We start from the raw sequence: 23,683 nt of genomic DNA on the forward strand, positions 1-23,683 counted from the left end.
ATAGTAAGCAATAAGTTAAAGATAGACAGGGCAATCTCCGCGAACAATGAACGTGCCCCGACATTTGGTTGAAGTGCCGTTGAAGTGCGGTTATTCTAGCAACACCCTGGAGTGTCTTATTGCACTTATAAAATGGGTTACTTGTTTTTAGAAATAGATACGCATTGTTGCCAAATTGCCTGCCAATTCCAAATTATTTTTTTAAAACTCTTGGTGCAATATCTGTTTGTAATAACTCTTAGTTGCTGGGACTTGTTTTTACCCTTTTGGTTGTACTGTAAAAATTCAATGGCTTGGAATGCCTATCAGCCAATCAGGACACACATATCTCCCAACCCATTCTACAAATATTTGCACTAGTACATGTAAAGTACATGTAAAGTGTGTAAATACATAGACAAAAGTAAAAATATAATTAAACATAAGAACACCACATATCCACTAAACCTAATACCTACTGAACATAACCTAATACCTACTGTTTATGGAATTGGCTGTGAAAAATGTGGTGAAATAAAATATGTTAGAGACTGGAACAACTTTTATATAAAAAAATTCAGAACCACCTTTCATTAATTACAAATAAATTTAAAAAAAATGAATGAACCAATAGTACAGCACTTCACCAGCCAAGGACATGACATAAATGATGAAAAGTTTGTAGTATTAGAACAGCTAAAATTAGACAGTGACATGGAAGAATAAACGAAAGAAAATTAATAAATAGACTGAACACGATTATGCCAGCGGGACTCAACAGAAATAAATATATAACATTTAAATAAATAAACAAATTAATTCAAAAGTTGTGCATGCTGATGCGCTGGGGAGACCAAATCCTCAGTGCCAGCGTTGCATGATAATACAGTATAAGTTTATATAAAATAATGTTAATTAGAATTAGTACAGATTTAAAGATAGAAGTAAAAGTTATGTTGCAATATATAGAACATCATGTAAGAATAAATCATGGATTTGAATATAAACAATAACAAGTCGTTGTCATGCTGTCAAAAACCTATAAATACCTCCAATGTTCTGATTCAAACACAGGCTCCCTTGAGAAAGATATGTACAACATATCGAAAACTTGGGCAGCTGACTTTGAGTTGTAGTCAAAAGTTTAAATACCCCAATGAAAATGTATAATTTCCCAAACAAAACATTTTAGGGAAAAGAAAGTCACAAGAAACCGATGCCTGCAATAAAGCTTTTTCCTTATTTTTTTTTTTGCAAAACTCCAAAAATGATCGTTCAAAGGTATTAATACCCTTTGCTATATTATAGTCAACAAGGTGCTAGAAATTTAAATATGATAATGCAGATCCTAATTCTCAAAGTCTAGAAAATGTTGGATTGTAGATGAACATTCTTAGAGAGTATTAAACGGTTAGGCATAGGGTGATTGCTGTCATTACCAAGAAGTCAGTATGGGGAAAAAGTAAAGATCTGCCTTAGGCAGAAAATGATTTATTGTCATAATGCTGGAGAATGATACAAGACGAAGACAGAACTAGAGTTGCTTGCAACTATAAAGGCTTCCAAGCAGTTATTGTGAAATTTAAGCGCATTGGTTGTTATAGATCAAACGTTATCATCACAGATCATTTTGGACACAGCTGACTCTGTTAATTTTGGCAAAAATATTAGAAGCATTGGTTAGCAGCAAATTAAAATGTTATTTGGATGCAAACAATATCCTAACTAGCTTTTATAGTGAAATGCATTTAAGCAATCAGCTTCATTCAATTGCTGGCATCAGTTTATATTCAAATCCATGATTTATTCTTACATGATGTTCTATATATTGCAACATAATTTTTACTTCTATCTTTAAATCTGTACTAATTCTAATTAACATTATTTTATATAAACTTATACTGTATTATCATGCAATGCTGGCACTGAGGATTTGCTCCCTGAGGCCTGCACAACTCAGAAGTATGAATTTTTATGCAACTGTGTGTGTTACAGACAGTGCAAACATTTGGACAAAACATCACTGTGTTGTCTGAGGAAGATATTTTTGTGAACTGATACTGTATTTTGATAATGGTTTTGAAGGAAATGGTCACCAACACAGAATACATGTTTCAATTGCAGCCTTCTGTCACCCAGAGCTTGCTGCGCCGGCTGCTGTCTTTGACGTCACACGCAGCTTTTAGAGAAACGCCTTCTCCAAACCTTGTGGCATAGCATACATTTTCAACATGCTGTATTTACATTTGTGTATATTATCAACAGTCAGTTTAATGTAATTGATTAACATTAACATTAACTTGTAAAATTATACATCACTTATCACAGATTTAGTACATTTTGTTTGTTTAAATAATTGATTGATTTAATATAGCATTGACAAGGCTGTTCATGGCTTCATTGTATAATGATAAAATGTCGTTCGCCTATGAATGCTGTCAATGCTGTATATGAAACAAAATTTAACTTTATGAACACAATGAAAACTGAACAGACAGCACGATTATCAACAACACGCTGGCTACCAGATGTCAAATTATATTTTTTCCGCTAATACATTTTAAGATGTAGTACTAAATACAGTAAGTTAGTATCTACTGACATCTACACAACGAACACCCACTGAAATATGCATTTAAAAAACAAACAAAAAAAAACAAAACGATAGTTTGATGGTTTAACATGTAGTCTAGTTAAAAAATACAGTTGACAAACCAGGAACGTTTTTAAGGTACATACACTGCGTGTAAATTAAGAATATTTTTTCTTGCTTACTGTTTACCGTGCCGCTGGGATACTGAACCGAAGCCTGAACAGGGTCTAAACACACATAGAATTCAGAGTAAACCACATGGAATATTGAGGTAAACGTTTTGAAAGATAAATAAATAAAATTGTGCTTAATAAAATAAGATTGCCTTCAAGATTAGCCTCTAATCTACCATGATATACAGTGCCGTGAAAAAGTATTTGCCCCCATGTCTGATTTTCTACATTTTTCATGTTGAATTTGGTCAAATCTTTTTGTGGGTTGTAGTGGTATATAGAGGGAGACTGAAAGAAAAAATGACACCAGTTTGGTGGTGCTTTCATTTGTTTGGTGTACAAGGTAATCAAACATGCAACCTTCAGGTGTGAAAAAGTTATTGCCCACCTAGTTAACTCAACCCAATTAAAGGGATAATTAGGGTCAACTGTTTGAATACTTCGGTTAACAATCAGGCTTCATTTGGGCCAGCCCTGCCCAATATAAATCTGACTAACTTTGGCCCTTATGATCAGAGTGAAGTTGTCAGCACACAGGTTCTAAAGGCACATTGTGCCATGATCAAAAGAAATTCTGGAAGACCTCCGGAAAATGTTGTTGATGCCTATCAGTCTGGAAAGGGTTACAAAGCCATTTCTAAGGCTCTGGGGCTCCACCAAACCACAGTCAGAGTCATATTGTCCAAATGGAGAAAGTTTGGGACAGTAGTGAATCTTCCCAGGAGTGGCCGTCCTGCCAAAGTCTCTCCAAGAGCAAGGTGTAAAATCGTCCAGGAAGTCACAAAGAACCCTAGAACAACATCCAGGGATCTGCAGTCCTCTCTCACCTCGGCTAAGGTTAGTGTTCATGACTCCATCATCAGAAAGACACTGGGCAAAAATCGGACTCATGGCAGAGTAGCAAGGTGGAAACCACTGCTCACTAAGGAGAACATGAATGCTTGTCTCAAGTTTGCCAAAAAGCACCTGGATGATCCTTAAGAGTTCTGGAACAATGTTCTATGGACAGATGAGTCAAAAGTGGAACTTTTTGGCAAACATGGGCCCCATTATGTCTAGCGAAAACTAAACCCTGCATTCCACAATAAGAACCTCATACCAATGGTCAAGCATGGTGGTGGTAGTGTCATAATTTGGGAATGCTTTGCTGCATCAGGACCTGGACAACTTGCCATCAATTTGTCCAGGTCCTGGTGGCTTCAAGAAATATTTATCCTATAAATAAATCCAAGACTGCTGTTTTCCATGGTAGCAGCTCCCCAGTGGTAGGAATTTGTCATTTCAGTGTGAAAAATTGGCAAAACTGACGTCACCCATATTGATTGGCTCGTGGCGGCCATGTTTGTTCATGTAGGAACTTTTCCTGAATAACTAACTTTTTTAGAGGAAACTGCAAAGGCAACGTATACCAGATTCACATCCGTCAATCGGCGAAAGGGTTCATGAGGAGATGTTTAAGCGTTTTACGCAAAATCCAACACCACCGCCACACCATGGGACTGATGCATTTTTCCTTAAGTAGAATCAGTCGTGGATATGAATGCACTATGTACAACAATTTTCACAGCTGTACTATTTACCGTTCGAGAAGATGACTTGAATATTGTCAAAAATTTTCAGTAAATCCAAAATGGCTGCCACACCATGTGGCCAAAGCCCGCCATATTTACCACGGCACAACATCCCATAGTCCTCTACATTCATGCCAAATTTCGTGAGGTTTGGTGCAGCCATTTAAAAGTTATAGGCAGTTGTGTATGCAGATGATGTCATCCAGCGTGGCCGCCATGATTTTCACAGTGGCAACTTCCCTTGAACAAGCGTAACGGATGACCATACTGAGATGTTTAATGCCAATTTTTGTTTCAATCGGATAAGTGGTTTCAGAGAAGATGATGTTTGAATTTTGATGATTTTATATTTTTATGGTACCAATCAGCTTGATATTAACAACAGTTAATCATGGCCTATCCCTCAACAAAAGAACATAAGAAAGTTTGCAAACGAGAGGAGATCATTCAGCCCATCTTGCTCATTTGGTTGTTAGTAGCTTATTGATCCCAGAATCTCATCAAGCAGCTTCTTGAAGGATCCCAGGGTGTCAGCTTCAACAACATTACTGGGGAGTTGATTCCAGACCCTCACGATTCTCTGTGTAAAAAAGTGCCTCCTATTTTCTGTTCTGAATGCCCCTTTGTCTAATCTCCATTTGTGACCCCTGGTCCTTGTTTCTTTTTTCAGGTCGAAAAAGTTCCTTGGGTCGGCATTGTCAATACCTTTTAGAATTTTGAGTGCTTGAATTAGGTCGCCGCATAGTCTTCTTTGTTCAAGACTGAACAGACTCAATTCTTTTAGCCTGTCTGCATATGACATGCCTTTTAAACCCGGAATAATTCTGGTCGCTCTTCTTTGCACTCTTTCTAGAGCAGCAATGTCTTTTTTATAGCGAGGTGACCAGAACTGAATACAATATTCAAGATGAGGTCTTACTAATGCATTGTACAGTTTTAACATTACTTCCCTTGATTTAAATTCAACACTTTTCACAATGTATCCGAGCATCTTGTTGGCCTTTTTTATATTTACTTAGTATATTTGCTATTTTTTTTCTTCGTCTACGATTTTGCCATTTGTATCTCTTAGACATTTAACCTCCGTAGTGCTCCCCACCGTGTTTTCCCATTTTATATGGGGGAAGTTGAAATCCCCCATTAGTATGGCTTCTCCTTTGCTACATGCATTTCTAGTGTCATTGTATAACAGATTCTTTTGTTCACCGTCTGAATCTGGCGGTCTATAGCATGCTGCTATTATTATGCCCTTTGAATTTGTGTCCGTTATTCTGACCCATATTGTTTCGGCTTTGTTTTCTTTGTCCAGGTTTAACACCTGAGCTTCAAGACTGTTTCTTATGTATATCGCTACCCCTCCACCTCTTCTGTCCTGCCTGTCTTTCCTATACAGTGTATACCCACAAATATTATATTCGTTCCCATCACTCTCAGACAACCAAGTTTCTGTAACACCTATCACATCATAGTTACTTGTTAGTGCAGTAGCTTCAAGTTCTAAAATTTTGTTTGAGACTTCTAGCATTTAGCTAAATACATTTAATGGTTGTCTTACCTGAGTTGTTGTTCTTGTTTCGATGCAGTCTCCCTTCTGTTTTTTTGTTGATTTCCCCCCCCCCCCCCCCCCCCCCCCCCCCCTTCCTTTCTAGTTTAAATGCTTCTGAACCTGCTCAAGGATCTTTTCTCCAAGTAGACTGGTTCCCTTTTTATTTCCAGCTGTCCATATGGTCTTTTGCAAGGTGCCGGTAGTATACCAGAAAATACCACAGTTTTGGTCTTCTCTTTTAATTTCCTTCCTAGCTCTCTGAATTTGTTTTGCAGGGATTTTGGTCTGTCTCTTCCAATGTTTTTGTACTGATGTGGATGACTACTACCGGGTCGTCTCCTGTTTGTTCTATGAGCCTGTCCACGTTCTCAATGATGTGCTTGACAGAGGCTCCCAGAAGGCAGCACACTGTTGTAGTGAGGTAGTCCAAACTGCGAATAGAACTTGCTGTGTTTCTCAATATGGAGTCCCCAACAATCATGACCTCCCTTCTTTTTGCTGTCTGGTCACCACTGTCAATAGGGTCCTGGATGTTGTTCCTTTCGTTCTCTTGTTGTTGGTTTTGCTCATCAAAATTCTGAAGTGACTCAAATTTGTTGGTTGTTTTGATTTCTGGTTGTTGTGTTTGACGAAGTTTCTTTTTTTCCCTGCTTCTGCCTACCTGAACCCAGCTGTTCTGACCACCTTCTATCTCCCTGGTGTTAGGGGTGGTGCAGACTTCCATGAATTGTGGGTGTGCCAGCTTCTCAAGATCCTTTTGCTGTCTCATTTCTTCCAGCTTTATTTCTAGCATAGTTACTAGTTTATGCAAATCCTGGATCGCGCGGCACTTTACGCACACTTGGTTTAGCTCTGCTGGGTTTTCTCGGATTTCCCACATCATGCAGGTGTCACAGATTACTGGCTTGAAGACCATGTTGATGTTTTGAAGTTAGTTTCTTCTGCAGCCGTCAACCTGCTTCCTTACTGTTTCTAAACTGCTCTGCACTTTTCCGTGCCTGTACTTCTCCCACGCTGTCGCTTCCACTCGTCAGCGTGGGAGAAGTACAGGTATGTATAGCAGTTTTCACCTTTCTGCAGTAAGTAATTTTAAATACATAGGCGTTTTAAGAAATTCTGCTAAATCCAATATGGCTGCCGAACTACATGACTTTACCAAATTTACCGAATATCACCGACTGTTGCCCATAGGCATCTACCAGCGTACCGAATTTCTTGTTTTTGAGCAACTTTTGGAAGAAAAATAATAATAACTAGAGTTTCTAGCAACTATAAAGGCTTCCAAGAAAACATGGTTCAGTCATCACAAATAATCGCTAATCCAGCTTGCTACGTTTCCTATAATTAGTTAATGGGCTATTTAAGTTGTATCATGTACAGAGCATAATCTTACGCTGAAGTTTAAGTGCACTATCTGTGTTAGATACAGCTGAGGAGCTATAGGCCAATTTGTGGGTTTTGAACCTTAGCAAAGGTCATGGGTAATGATTTTTTTTTTTTTTTTTTTTTTATAGAGCATGTATGACTTCCTATATGTGTTCCATGTGAACCATGACTCTATCTGATACCTGAGGCGCAAGGAGTCCGTTCTTAGCTTGACCTTTTGGAGAGGTCAAAGGACACAGGTGATGACATTTTTCATACAGCACATATGTCTTACTATATGTGTTCCATTATAACTGACCCCATCGCCACGTCCTAGGACATAAGTTAAACTTTAAATTCAAATCTGGCAGCCAAACTATGTGACCAATCTGCTTTCGATTTTAGTGGTTATTACTTTATTATGAGCTGCACAACTGTACCAACATTGAAGAGCATACGTGCAACATTGTTCTATGGGTCATAAAATTTGTTTTTCAATTCTCAATATGGCCACCAAACCATGTGACCAAAATACGCCGTTTTGAAATCGCCAGTACATCACATTACCATCTACTATCTTACTCAGTTTCGTGTCTCTAGTGTATTGTAGTATGGATTTATACTTTATGTAAACAAGCACTTGTGAAACTGTTATTTTGCTCGCTGCATCCTTGCTTTTTCGAAAAAGCTGGGATTTTACAAAACTTAGAAAGGACCTTGTCCTAAGCAAACTTGATAGTTTGGTTGGCATTCAGCATTGTGGTTTCAGACAAGAAGATCTTTGAATATTTTGCGCAAATCCAACACAACGGGCAAACCAACCGTCCAACTGATTTTGTTTCAACGTTTTTTTTTTTTGTTGTTTTTTTTTTTTATTGCTGACATTGTCAGATCTCCATCGTAAGTCATTTTTGTCGACAAGAGTTTTGAAAATTGTCCAATATTTTCAATAGATGTAGCCTAGTGGCCAAACTGTGAACTTTTTCCACTCGGGACGCCAGTCTGGTTGTCCACACATAGGCATCTACTTACGCATGCGTTTTCATGACTCTGCGACAAACTTTTGGAATAATAACAATAATAAACACAGCAATAACAATAGGCTTACCAGCCTTTGGCTTGGAAGCCTAATACCAAAACAGAGGACAGAGAACCATTGGCAAACTCAGATCACAACATGGTCTTATCTGAAGTGCTTTTTAAAACCTCAAAAGTAATGACTAAAGCTAAGGTTTACAATTTTAAAAAGGCAAACTATGAAGGTATGAAACAGAGACTAACAAATAAATTGGAGTAAAATAGAGAAAGCATCCACAGAGAAAGGATGACTATTTAAAAATAATGTAGTACTAGAGGTGCAAAACAATTACATCCCAAAAGTAGACAAATCAAAATCTAAACTAAAATGACCAAAATGATTTAATAGATTAATTTTAAAAAATTCGGAGGCACTTTGCAGAGCTTTTAAAAGGGACCAAGAACAAGTACACAGAAAGAGTACTTAGAACTGCAAGCACAAGTTGGAAAGGCCAAGAGAGATTGAAATGAACATTGCCAAGGAGGCTAAAACCAATTCCAAAAAGTTTTTCCAATTTTATAACAGCAAAAGAACATTCAAGGAGGAAGTAGAATGTCTAAGAGATACAAATAGCAACATCATAGATGAAGAGAAAATAACTTGCAAATTATTTTAACCCTTTGCAGTCCATTTATTCTGCGGCTGTCGGGCTAATCGGGTCCAATTAATTTTTGTGAACAAAATTTAATTTCTGACCACGTGCTGTTCAAATTGAAATAAAGTGACAATTTGCTTAAAACAAGTAACAATGCAGTACGAGTTAGGGATGAGATGGTATAAAATTTGCACTGTATGATAACTGTTAAAAAAAAATACCATGGCAACCTTAATATCACGGTAATATAGTACATCGTGCAAGTTATCAAATAAAGGCTCAGAAGAATAGACTAATGTAAATCACTTAAATTACTGTAATTCACAAAAATAAAACCAACAAATCGCATTTTCTTCATGGAATGATTTAAACACTTGGTATTTAGTATTTTACTATGCCAAATAACTTGGTACTTTTCTTTTTTAAAGACAATCAGAATTTAAAAAAAAATAAAAAAATAAAAAAACTAAAGTTGAGTTTGTACACTCAGTGTTGTACTTCAACAGTATTGATCTGTTATTTGCTCAAAATAATGTGGTGCTGTAGTTTGTTGAAACATTTTAACGTATAAAATTAAATAAATAAATACTTTGTTTAGCTGATGGTAAACAGAATTGGGAAATGATTGGTCTTATTGCTTAAAACACAAACATGTACCACAGGTTATTATTTAAGAGCAGAGAGTTGTTTAGTTTTTTCACCCAGATATGTAGCGAAAAAAATATGAATTCTAGAACGTGTTATGGGATTTAAAGCTACACGATAGTTAAGACCTTGCACAAGTAAGCTTCCAATGATTATTACAAATGTGGAGTTTGTAAAAAAAAAAAAAAAAAAAAGATTTCTTCGCTTACCTAAGAAAATTGGAATGCTATTATAACTTGTTTAAACAAAACTACGTTGATAAGTAGGCTATCCTGCTGCAGTCGTGGATCTGTGCTAATTTTAATTGAGACGTTGGTTGTGTTCTTATTGCACAGATTTCCGTAGTTCTGCACAGTGCTGCACAGAATCAGAGATGCGCTGTAGACGTCACCCAATGATACTGCGGGAGGCTGGCTGTGGCTGTTAACCAAAGGGACAATGCAAAGATCACGAGTGACCTGCTAATCGTAATGCAAATAACTACCTTGTTAGTGGAGGCGAACAACATTTTGTCATTATACAATGAAACCATGAACAGACTGTCAATACTATATTAAATAATTAATTTAAACAAACATAATGTACTAAATCCGTGATAAGTGATGTATAATTTTACAATAATGTTAATCACCAAGAGCAGCCGACGCAGGAAGCTCTGGGTGCCAGAACGCAGCCATTGAAACATGTATTCTTTGTCGACAATTTCCTTCAAAACCATTATCAACAGTATCAATTCACAAAAATGTCATCTTCATATACTTTGCTAAGGCTGCAAGTACCATCACTTTATTTAGAAGAAGCAGGTTTGCAGTTGAAAAATGTGTTAACCATTTTATAAAAGTAATTACGGTAATTGCAGTGTAGAATAAAAGGAATGGTATCAATGCCGTCTTTTTTTAATATATATTTTAAAAATCAATTGCACACTACTAACAAACAAAAAAACAAAACAAAAAATGAACTAAAAACTGTTTTTCATGAATGTTATAACTATTTACATCAGGCGAGGTATGCAAACAAAAAAGGCATTTACACTGACAGTAATTAACTATGTGTACATGGTATGGTATCTTTCAAAACAGTCACCTGGGTGTAACCCTGACTGCCTTGAGCAGGTTTTGCAGAACCATACAGTCTCTCTCCTCCCCCCTTTTGTCTTACTGTCACTGCACAGTCTTTGGTGCTCTTCGATTCATTTTTGGAAATTAAATTTGGCTTTCCATTCAGCCTTAATTGTCTGTCTCCTGATGATTGACAACCACGTTTTCTTGAGCCAGGGTTGCGCACCTCTCCCACCAGTTGTATCAGTAAGGCTTTCTTGAAGGTTTTATGGTGAACAGGTAGACTACCTGTGGTGAACAGGTAGTTGTTCAAATTGAATAGGATAGCACTGTTCACAATTGCTACTTCCAGCAGCCAAAAGCAAATCTTCCTCCACCACTTCAGAGACTTTTTTTTGTGAAAGCATAGCTGGCACAGTAGTGGTGTAATCGCAGATAACTGAAAGCTTGTCGAGCTCTTCAATTGCTGAGCTCTAGCCTTTTGTCCTTACGTCCTAGCACCATGATCTTGTTGTCCTTGCTGAATGAGACACGCTTTTTTTTTTAGTTTGAGGCCTTTCTTCACTGGTACTGGCAATCCTCTTCTGTTGGCCATTACTGTTCCAGTAAGGTGGATTTTTATTTTTTAGCAGTTCCATGGCCAGGTCGTAACCTGTGTAAAATCTGTCTGTAATCAAATGAAAGCCGTCCATTTGTTGTCTGCAGCAATGTTTCACACAGGTGAGGAACAATTCTTGATGAAGACTGCTTGTCAGGTCTCAACAAGCAAACTGTTGTTGGGCTACCAAAGTAAGGAACAATAGCAGAGACATAACCAGTTTCAGAGTCAGCTAAAACAAACACATGCATCCCCCACTGGGTAGGCTTCTGAGGATTGTAACACTTCAAGATAATCCTTCCTTTGAAGCCAACGGTGCTCTCATCAGTGCAAATGTCTCTACCTGGGATAAATAGCTCACAGCATTTTGTGCCTCTGTAGCTGACCACTTTCCTGACCTTTTGTCCTCTGCTACCAAAAGCAGCCTGAGGCACCTGGGTGGGGGAGGGCAAAGGTGTAGCATTCAAAAGAGGCCAGTGTGAGTCCACTACTTAACAGCTGATGTTGTTAAGAGACTGTTAAGGCAGTGATGTAACGCTTTGCTACTGTGTTCTTTTTCTTTATTTTTATTAACAATGCAATTACAGAAGAGGCAGTATTGAGAACAACATACAACACATATTATTATGCATATTGTGTTTGGATACAGCATCTTTTAATTAATAGTATAATCGTGAAAAAAACACTTTGCTACTCAACTAAACTATGTTTGTGTTTTCAAGTTGGGCCTCAGAACAAACCAGATATCAGGTCTGCATGGATGTGTTTTTTTTGGTTTTTTTGTGTGATACAAATAGAAATGTTTTTGCAAAGGATTTTACAAAGCAAGCATGAGCTGGACACATTATGTTCAAATATGAGGTAAAGATTTATTTTTTATATTTTTTTATTTTGACAATCAAAAGAGGCTGTTAAACTTAATGCTTCACGAAGGTAAAAATCTGAATGTGAAAAGGTGCGAGTCTGAGACGTTGTTGAGCAAGCCCGCTGCTAGGCATATGCAAACATGCAGGCTGCGTCCCCTAAGTGCTCCGGGAATTATAAAAAAAAATAAATAAAAAAAAAACACACAGGACGTGGTAGTGTTCGCGGGAAAAACATTCACAGTGAGAGAGTAGATGTACAGTACACCCTGTTGGGGTCCAAGCCTTTGTTTGTTATATCGAGGGTAATTATAAAGTTAATGATGAGATTGTGAATAAAAGTAGAATTACAGTAGCAGTCAAAAGTTTGAGTACACTTGCTGGAAACTAGTTTTTTTTCATAATTGGCAATGTTTTACGTTATGTACGTTTCTGTAAATACTTGAAAATGAAAACGCATGTTACAATATACAAAACAAAACAAAACAAAACATAAGGAGTATCAAAGCAATGTTCAGGAAAATTGAAAATTGTCTCTAAATCTTGGATTCCTCAAAATAGCCACCCTTTGCCTTAATAACAGCCTCACAAACACGAGGCATTCGGTTAACAAGTTTCAGCAGGAAATCACCCGACATGTCTTCCCAGCTCTTCTCTGGGAATTGCTGCAGATGTAGGAAACTTGTGGGTAGCTTTGCTTTGACTCTTCTGTCCAGTTTGTCCCATACAAGTTCTATGGGATTGAGGACTGGAGACTGGGCAGGCCAGGTCATTAGACTGAGTTGTCCTTCACTTTCTTTCTTCGCCAAATAGTTTTTGCACAACTTTGAGGTGTGTTTCGGGTCATTATCTTGCTGAAGAATAAATTGCCCAACTAGTCGTAATCCTGATGGAATGGCATGCCTCTGAAGTATTCTGTGATAGCCATGCTGGTTGAGCTTGCCATGGACTTGGTAAAGATCACCAACTCACCAGCAAAGCAACCCCAGACCATGACACTGCCTCCTCCATGCTTGACAGTGGGAACCACACATGCAGAACTCATGCGCCCACTCTCTCTGCGTCTTACAAATACTCGGCGGTTGGATGCGAATATCTCAAATTTTGACTCATCTGTCCTTAAGACCGACTTCTACTCCTCAAACGTCCAGTTTCTGTGTTTTTTGGCCCAGGCGAGTATTCCTCTTATTCTGCAATCTTAACAATGGTTTCTTTGCAGCAATTCTTCCAGTTAGGCCAGCTTCACACAATCTCCTCTAAACAATTGATGTTGAAACATCTGTACTTCTAGTAGCATTTAGCTGAGCTTCTATTTCAGGGGCAGTTTCGCAGACTTGTGACTCGAATGAACTTGGTCTCTGATTCTGCGGTCACCCTTGGCCTGTCTGACCTTGTTCAGTCCTCATGAGTGCCAGTTTCTTCAAATCGTTTGATGGTCTTGGCCACAGCAGTTAGACACTTGCAAAGTTCTTGTGATTTGTCTTAAAGATTGACCTTCATTTCTTAAAGTAATTACAGGCTGTCTTTTTTCTTTGCTTAACTGAGCGTATTTTGCCATTTTCTGCTCCCTTACATTCAGGAGTGACAAACTTGTGCCTATGCTACTTATATTTATAGTAATCATGGACCCTCACCTGTTAACAATAATTGGTGACAAAAGGTTAATTAGGTAACATGCTAGTTAACTCAGAGAACATCTAACAAAGACACTTTTGTACTTAGGCCAGTGTTCTAACACCATGTTGTACACATTTCAGACTTTTAACTGACTTGGGCTTCAGACTGAAATCCCCTTGCTTTGGGTGACCATTTTATTGAAATTGACAAGATTTACATTTTCATTTAAAAAATAAATTTTTGAATGCAGCTCACTTATGATTATCAACTTATATAAGTACACGTGTCATATAATGAAATATTAAGTGTTTATAGACAAGTTTATACAGTTAAAAACATAGATAATCATGAAAAACCTGGTTTCAGGTAGGTGCACTCAAACTTTTGACTGGTACTGTATATGTACCTGTTTGTTTCCTTTTTGCAGAATTCTGCCTTTTATCTAATTTGTTAAATAATTAAAACACTGTACAAAAAGCAAAAATCCCAATTTGAAGCTGAACTTTTATTAAAACTCAATCTGACGTGAATCGTTTCAAAGTGCACCAGATTTTAGTCCAACATGCAAGAATCCCGGCATGAAAAGTTTGACATGAAAGAAGTTATTCAGATCCTCAATTTTTTTTTTTTTTAAATTTATTTAATCAGTTTTGCTTTGCCACTAGGTTGCAGAACAAGCCAAAAAACAAAGTGCTTTTTGACAACTTATATTCATGACAGAGCTATGCCTGCGCTACTCCTTTTTTTCAAACAATCAATATAGTTTCCAGATTTGTTGCAACATAAAATGGTGTTCGTTTCAAAGGCATAGTTACATACATAATCTTATTAATACAAAAGAGTTGACCTCACTGCGGAGGTGGTATGATCCTGTGTGTACAGACCGGGATGTTGACAGTGTGTATATTATAATAACACTCGTTAACGCTATAAGAATGAGCCTTCAGTCGATTCAGGGCCAAACTCGGTCTTATTACACTAATAGATGATCAAAGATTATCTTCCAATTGTTAACTAACAATTAACAGGTCACTGTGGAACTATTCTGTCTGTTTATTCGCCTCTCTTTGTGTCACAACAACAACCAACACTCCCCCTTGTTTTTAGACCCAGTTAGTCCCACCTTGTCTCACTTCATGGCCAATCACCAGCAGCTTCTGTGGTCCATGCCTGTCCCCCATAGGCAGTTCGACCGATGTGACACACAGCCTCTCCTACTCCAAGTGTTCCTGCACTTCACGGACCTCAAATAGTATATGTTACAATATAATCTTTTATTATTATTATTATTATTATTATTATTATTATTATTATTTGGGGTCCAGGGGTCAGGTTCATATAGCCAAAGGTTCGTTTTCATGAAGGGCATTATAGTGAGGGTGTACTTTATTTCAAAATGTTAAACAACAGACAGCTAGCTACAACGCAATCATGCTAAATTGGTTCAGTGGACTTCAGACAACCTTCACGCTCAAAAGATCCACACAGCTGTTGGAAAGATGATGACAGTAGATAGTACCAGGCCATGGAGTTAAGCAAATGAAAGCTCAGATATTGACATCAACTCAAGACAGATTTGAGGCAGTTGAAGAAAATAGTTTGTTAGTTGTTGCTACCTGCCTCGTTCCCAGATATAAAGTTAGCTTTTAGTCAAGTGATGCACAACGATGTCAGGCAAAGTTACTTGCTCAGGAGGCTGTAGCTTGTTGTTCTGCGAGTCAACAAATGAATCAACAGCTGCAGTTGTGCAACAGGCAGAAGATAACCTGACACCTTCTAACAAAAGACACTGCACTGGGATATTGAACACTTGAATTATTTTGCAAATGGGAAAGTACACACACAGCTACAAATGTTGTCGAGACAGAGATGAACATCTTTAATCTTGATCCTCTCATTTCTCGAAGAGAGGATTCAGTTCAGTGGTGGAAGGCAAACAGGTATCGCTTACCATTATTGGCAAAAACTGCACAGGTTTATCTCTGCCCTCCCCCAACATTTGTGCCAAGTGAGAAACTTTTCAGTACTGCTGGGGACATTTGCTCACACAGTCGCTGCAGACTTTCCCCAGCAAATGCAGAACGCCATATTTTCTTGAAAGCAACTGGTCATTTCATAGAGTAAGGTTATGCAGTAAAACCATTAATATAGTAATGATAAACTGTCTTAGACCCTTGTGCTTTGTTGCTATTTCTGTAAAATGTGTTCCTGAGGTAATACTGAGCTGTTGAAATACTGAGCTAAACAAAAAAAAAAAAAATAGTAATAATGCACAATAGTTTTTTTGTTAGTTTTTTTCTTTCTAACTTTAAACTTTAAGATGTTCAGAATGTTGTTGAACAATAGCTTATACTTTAGGGAATAACATTTTATGTTACTGTAATGCACAAACAAGTTGAACCATTTGGGAACTGCAGTGTTTTATTAATCATTTGTGAACTATTTTGTAGCTTATTTGATAAGTATTACACACACACAATGCATTTAAATCAACGTGGGTTTTATATTTGCAGGGAGATTCAGGTCACTCATGGCCAGTTTTTCATAAAAGCTTGTAGGTCATGTGACACAGGCTGAAATAGTGAATTAGTGGGTTAATACAAAGGTGTTGCTCTCCAGTACACTGTTCTGTATTTTGACATTTCTGTTGTTGCGTCAGGTAGCGGTAAGTTGTGTTTCAAACTATAAAATCTTATTTGGGGATATATTTGCATTCGGTAATAAATATTATTTACTAAAAGGAGAACAACCATAGGTTGTGCACGTCCCTAGTACCTCTGCTTTTTATTACATTTTCTTGCTGATATTTTCAAGTTTTGTAGCATTCTGTGTTCAGTTCGGTATTTGGCCGAGTCTTTTGAGTTGGATTGGGTGCATCCCTAATAAGAACACAAGACATCTTAGTACTGAGAGGAGGCCATTCGGCCCATCATGCTCATCTGGTTGTTAAAAATCTTGCAAAGAAAGTAAATTCGACAAAAGACTACCACTATGGCTACTATTATAAACTGTAAGTACTTTCATGCTGAACCTGTAGCCGTCTGCATTGCCGGACTTTTGCAGTGTGACTCTGAAGCTTTATAGGTCCTGTTCTTTCCTTTGCTGGTGAAGCATCACATTGATCCTGTTAGGGAAACTGATATGCTGGCAATGATGTCTGTATTCATTCTGGTCTTTCCACTGCTCATGTGTATTCAAAACACAGGATTTTCACAGCTATCACATTACATGCACATAAAATACGGATTAACACAAAATCCAAAGAATATAAAAACATTGCTAACAGTTGACATGTGGTAGAGTATTAATGACACATCGGAAAATTTATGTTTTTGCAGCTTTTAGCAAATTCAATGTAGTGACAAAGTAAACAAACATCAATGTTTTATGTGTTTGCTTTAAGTAATTGCACTGGAATTCACTTAAACTGAAAGAACGGAAGAAACTACTGTCAAAAGAAACTTTGGCAAAGACATCGGGGTGGTTATCTGAAAGATGTTTTAATAAATTGGTGGCATTTCCTCCTTTTGTTTTTCAATTCCCGAACTCTGGATAAGAAGTAGGGAATATTAACCATTACAAATGGGTGTTTCCCTTTTAAGACATGCGAACCAGAAAACTTTATACCAAACTAGTCAGAGCAGTATGAAGCAGCTGCTGCTCCAGCCCCGCAGCGTAAGACAGCAGCTTGACCTGGTAACATTGTCTTTTTCCTTTTCAGACGTATTTGCATCTTTACATTGTCTGTAAAAAAATGTATAGATCTAATTAATAAATAAATTAATTGATTGAAAACCATTACACAGTAATTAAACTGCATTATGAAGTCAATAGCCAGAAATAGGTAATTATTTCCAACATCTGTTGAACGACAGTTGGCAACACAGCAGGTGATGGTCAAGACAAAGGAGTTGAATTCATGTTTTAGAAAAGTCCTTTTAGCAAACTACAACAAAGGAAATGGCTACAGCTCACTATCAAAAAAATATGGAATACCAAAATCTACAATTAGAACAGTAATCAGGAAGTACCACAAAACAAAATCAACTGAAATGCTCGAAAGAAGTGGATGTCCAAAGAAAATTATGGGTACAGCAGGTAGGAGAATCGTCCAAGCAGATGATAAGAATCCAACATTAACAGCCAAGGACTGAATAATTTAGAAGCGTCGGGCATAATTGTGCACGAAAGAATTATACAAAGGCACCTGAACACAGAAGAGTAGTATGCGCGTAGACCTCACTGCAAACCACTTTTAAAGAAAATTCATGAAGCATACCATCTCAAATTTGCCAAACAAAATGAACAGCATTCTGATGCATTCTTCAACAAATTCTCTGGTTCAATGAGACTAAAATAAAACTTGTCCCCAAAAATTGGCCAGTCTGGAGAGAAAAAGTGAAAGCCTTGTACCTACAGTTAAACATTGAGGTGGGTTGATCATGATATGGGGTTGTTTTGGGAGTTCAGGGACTGCAGTCAGTCATTCATGTGATTTGAAGATTGATTGAATGAATCCAGCCATGTATCAAAACGATCTACATAGTGCAATGATACTATCTGCTCATAGGCTGATTTGGCAGACGGTTTATCTTCCAGCATGACAATGACCCAAACATACAGCCAAGTCAGCTCTGTAATTATTGACAAACAATCACCAGATCTCAATCCAAAGAAATGCTTTGGACTGGTCTGAAAAAAGCTATAGCCAATCTGTCTGAGCTGAAGGAAGTTGGCAAGACAGAATAGGCCCAGATTTCACCAATAAGATATAACATACTGGTTAAGAATTATCAAAGCTGAAATAAAAGGAAAAGGACTGCTAAAGCAGGGATGTGGTTAAAGTTTACTAAGTGCTTGTCCTTAGTTATGGTATAAGTTTAGGTGCCAATGCTTTTGTCTGTGACTGTAATTTGTTCTTTTTATTCCTATTTTGTTCTCCAGCATCCAGTGGTGTTGCAGGAGTCAGAACTGTGATCGTCCGTCAGCATGAAATCATTTTGAAAGCAGTATATCCTCAGGCAGACACAGTCCTGCGCAATACTCTCAGTGAACAGCTGGTGGCACTGCTTGACTCCTACTTGGATGGATATGTGTCCCAGCTACGCTCCCTGAATAGACTGAGTGACCAGGAAAGGTACAATAATCTGGAAAAGGAGTACACCCAGAAGCGTTCAGATTTGTTATCTCCTCTATGTAAGTGCTCAAAAGCCTTTTGTAATGTTTTGATTTGCATGTATACATGCTTACTTGTTACAATATAATAACACCTTGTAACACTTGTTAAAATACATTTACAGTGTCCTTGGGCCAGTATCAGTGGGTGGCTGCTCTTGCTGAAAAATACTGTGACTTTGACATCTTAGTACAGATGTGTGAACAGACAGATAATCAGAGCAGACTACAGCGCTATATGACCAAGTTTGCAGATCAGGTAATGTTTTTATATTTATCAGAAGGAAACTAGTCCTGATTGTAATTGTATATTATATTATATTTTGATTAAAAATAAATAAATAACTAAAGTTCTCTGCAATAATTTGTTGCATGTCTGATTTAATTCTGTATGCTTGTTTTTATAGTACTTTTCAGACTTTCTGTTCCGCTGGTACATGGAAAAAGGCAAGAGGGGAAAGCTGCTTTCTCAGCCCATATCCCAACACGAACAGCTTGCCAGTTTCCTGCAGTCTCATGAACACCTGAGCTGGCTACATGAGATCAACATCCAGGATTTTGAGAAGGTAGCGACATTAATGTACTAGCCTAAATTGTGGTTTTGCCCGTTTTATGTGATTGGCATTGTAATGTGGGGTGTGGGTGCAACCGCTGAAATACAGGAAGACATGGAAATAACATTGACACACCTCACAGATGCGTACGATTTATTTCTCATCTAAAACAAATGCACAACACATGACACTATCACTATAACCCTTAAGCAACTATATTAACCCTTTGCGGTCCATTTATTCAGCGCCTGTCAGGCACATCAGGTCCACTTTATTTTCACAAGCGCTGTTTATTTTACACACACTGTTTTAAAATTATAATTTTTTTGAGTAAAACAGGTTTAAAGGGCATTGCAATGCTAAGCGACATAGGTACTGCATCTCCAGTCAAGCCCCACCCCGTGTTCGCTGTATTTTTCACATACCTCTTTATAGACGTGCATACTGATAAATCCCCCCCTGACCACTCGTTTTATCACCAAACTCCTCAATAATGCAATCCAAGTCATTATTTTATTACTATAACATCTCAAAATGCTCTGCAAAAGTCTGTGATATTCTTTGAGCACTGGATGCGGAAGCAGCTACCTCCTTTGTTTCTCTGCTTATCTCTGTGTGGTGCAGCTGCTAGGGCTATTGCTCACACACCCCGTTTTTTTCAGTTTCATTCTGCCATTGAATGGTTTTCTCGGCTTTTTCCGGACAAAAAACGACTAGAAACCTGTGCTTTACGTCTTTTTGATAATGTCGGACAGGGTCCGACATTGGACTGGAAAGGGAAAATCGTAATGTCAGACCTGGTCTGACATTTGACCGCAAAGGGTTAATCTTTTTCAAATGCTGGGAGCAGTTTTTTATTCATACTACAGTGCTCAGAGGAATTCCACTAACCAAACCCTAAACACATGTTTTTCAGATATCTTGCGACCTATTTAGCAAATATGTGAGCAGCCGCTTCCACTCGGGCAAAAATAAGTGTTAGCAAACCACCGCAATTGTGCACGAAAACGTGATTGAGAAATGGGTCTCATGCATGGCCTAACTTGCATCAAATAATGAATCATGCGCCCAGCCAATCCAAGCACAGTAGGGGGAGTAAGGTTCCACACATTGAGGATTTAGCATTCCCTTTAAGAACACCTGTACGTCTTCAAATGGAAGGCATTTTGAAACCAAAAAAAAGGAAGGAGGCAAAGGCGCAAATTAAAGTTCTCCAGCAGCCCAAGTGATTAGGATGAGCAAGCTCCTCAAGCAAGACACGAAATTGATAAAAAGTAACATAAAGATTTGTCTGACCTTCATCAGTAACTTCTACCACTGGGTTTTCAAGTTCAGCATCTACTTTCCTCAAACCCTGTTATCTTTCCTCTGTAAATTCAACATCACATCCATTACGAGCTTACCGCACAAGTACTGTACCAACCCAGTGCAAGTCATCGCATGTATACCATACTGCGCACCATGGCAGCTTTAACAAGTTCAGCTGCCTACAGCTGCAGAGGCAAAGACCTCAGGCTAAGCCACAAGTCGGGACCGACCCTAGGGCCTTGCTTCCACAAGGCCAGGGTTCCTTTTCAGGGAACCACCTGGAGTATTGACGTCAGTGCACCACGGACATGTGGGTGCTTTCTACTGTACAGAGCGGCTATTCTCTCAAGTTCATGCACAGTCCCCTTCCCTTTCTGGGTTTGACTACAACATGTGTCACAGACCCACGAGACGCTGCAGTACTGTCACAGGAGGTGAGAGCTCTGCTGCAATAAGTGAGCTATTTGCACAGTACAGCCCCTACATTTGATGGAAGGGTTCTACTCCAGGTACTTCCTGGTGCCCAAGCGGGATGGTGGCCTCAGATCAATCCTCGACCTGAGGCTGGTCAACCTGTATCTGAGTCGACGGAGGCCATGCAACAGCTTTTGCAGTCAATCAGGCCAGGCGACTGGTTCACCATGGTGGACTTAAAGAACGCGTATTTCCACATCCCTATAAAATCAGGGCACAGGAAGTACCTGCAGTTTGCTTTCCGAGGAAGCTGGCCCCATTGAGACTCAGGCATCAGAGTGCTCAATTACCTGGATGACTGGCTCATTTGTGCCCAGTCTCCAGCACAGGCAGAAACCCACACAGAACTAGTCACTGGCCACTGTCATCAGTTGGGCCTGACGGTGAATCGTGCAGAGCCAGCTCACACCTGTGCAGATAGCCTCCTTTATAGGAGTGCAGTTGGATTATTGGACAACAGAGTGCAGACAATAGCTGCCTGTTTGATGCTTTTTCAGCTCAATACAGCACTTACAGTAGTGCTGTTCCATAGACTTCTGGACTTGATGGCCAAGCCTGATTCAACAACAGGGTTTTTTAGCCCATGTTGAACCCAGGCCGCCTAGTGGCAGTGTCTCGCCACTGTCTAAATGCGCTATTGGTGGAACAGTCTGCCCATCTACGTCTAAGCATAACACTGGGCAGCATCACCAGAAGAGAGGTAATCACCAGAGACGTGTCCAGACATGGCTGGGACACTGTGTGGAAGGGCAGGGGTGCATGGGAGCTGTGGAACCCCCAGAGGCAGGGTCACCACATAAATATTTTGGAACTGCAGGCAGGTTATCTGGCCCTGCAGAATTTTTACAGAAAGTTCAAGGGAGACATGTGCTTGTCCAAACAGACAATACTACCGTGGTGGTTTATATAAACCACCAGGACGGCCTCAGATCTCCCTGTCTCCATTGTGTGATTGACAAGCTGTTCCTCTGGGCACACAAACACCTCTCCCTGCGGGCGGTACACCTGCCCGGGGTGCTATACTGGGCGGTGGACCTGCTTTCCAGGAGAGTTCCCAGTGCCTTAGGGTAGATGCTTCATTCCGAGGTGGTGAGCCTGATTTGGGACAGGTTCGGGAGAGCAGGGATAGATCTCTTTGCCTCCCAGGAACTGAACCACTGCCCCCTTTGGTTCTCCATAACAGGAGACGGGGCCTCTCTGTGATAGATGCCTTGGCACACCAGTGGCTGAGGCAACTGCTGTAGGCATTCCCACCGCTTGCCATGCTCTCACTGCATCTATAAAAAGTCAGGCAGGATCGGGCCAGAGTGCTCTGATGCAGCTCCTGAGCGGCCAGCCTTGGTGCCTGCCCAATCGCTACGATCTGCTCAGTCAGGAGCCGGGGACCTTATGGCATCTCAACCCATCGAGCCTACAGCTCTAGGTCTGGCCCCTGAACGGCTGCATTTAAACCGTCTGGGTCTGTCTGCAAAATGCAAGAGCAGCGTCAACACGTTACCAGTATGGGTATAAGTGAGGCACCTTTCAGATGGGGTGTTTTGCCTTGTGGCTTTTACCCCATGACTTTTACTACAATACTGCAATTTTTGCTGGACCTATTTGATGAGAGGATATCCCCGTCCACCTTTTAAAGGTCTATCTGGCAGCTGTTTCGGCTGCCATGTCAAAATTGATTTGGTCTCCTCAGGAGTTCACTTCCTGGCGGGCCAATTTTGAAAGGAGCTTGGCAGCTGCGGCCACCTCCTCAAGGATATTGTTCCTCGCTGGAGGCTTAACACAGTGACTGATGCACTCATGAAGTCTCCATTTGAGCCCTACATTCAGCTGAGCTGAAATTTTTGTCACCTTAAAGTGGCTTTCTTGCTTGCAAATCACTTCCGCTAAGCAAATAAGTGAGATGCAAAGAATTTCAATTGCAAAAGCCTGCTTATTTTTTTCAGAAGCCAGGACAAAGGTTATGCTTTGTACCAATCCTACTTTTTTGCCTAAAACTACCTCGGCATTCCACATCAACCAGTGTGGAATTGGAGGCTTTCCATCCATCTCCTTTCCAGTCTGACATGGAGCGGCAGCTCCATACGCTCTGTCCTGTGCGGGCACTAGCTTATGTGGACAGGACACAAAGTTGGAGGCAGTCCAAGCAGTTTTTTGTCCATTATGGGGCTAAGCCGCATGGGCAAGCCTGTCAAAATGGACACTATCGAAATGGTTAAGACACAGTAAGAACTGCCTGTGAGCAAACCAACTTGCTCCCTACAGAAAAGCTCACTGCCCATTCTACCAGGGGCATGGCAACTTTGTGGGCTTTGTTCTAGGGTGCATGTTTCAATGACATTTGCAATACAGTGGTTTGGGCTACTCCCCATACCTATACAAGATTCTATCGACTGAATGTCATGGATCCCCCAAACCCTGGCTTTGGAAGAAGAGTGTTGAGGGCGACTTCAGGGTCAACCCTTAACATAGAGGTGAGTTCTCCCTCAATTTT

The 23,683-nt window shown here is 39.4% G+C and overlaps 1 protein-coding gene across 1 annotated transcript in view; it reads left to right on the forward strand.

Annotated features, from left to right (window-relative positions):
• The window catches only part of nup133 (nucleoporin 133), a 121,762-nt gene that overhangs the window by 82,611 nt on the left and 15,468 nt on the right, over window positions 1–23,683 (forward strand). The window contains exons 18-20 of the mRNA XM_041252798.1: window positions 18,629–18,880; window positions 18,985–19,118; window positions 19,267–19,425. Of these exons, the coding sequence (XP_041108732.1) occupies window positions 18,629–18,880; window positions 18,985–19,118; window positions 19,267–19,425 (545 nt within the window). The remainder of the gene's footprint in view (window positions 1–18,628; window positions 18,881–18,984; window positions 19,119–19,266; window positions 19,426–23,683) is intronic.

Source organism: Polyodon spathula, chromosome 6, assembly GCF_017654505.1.
Source record: "Polyodon spathula isolate WHYD16114869_AA chromosome 6, ASM1765450v1, whole genome shotgun sequence".
Lineage (NCBI taxonomy): Eukaryota > Metazoa > Chordata > Actinopteri > Acipenseriformes > Polyodontidae > Polyodon > Polyodon spathula.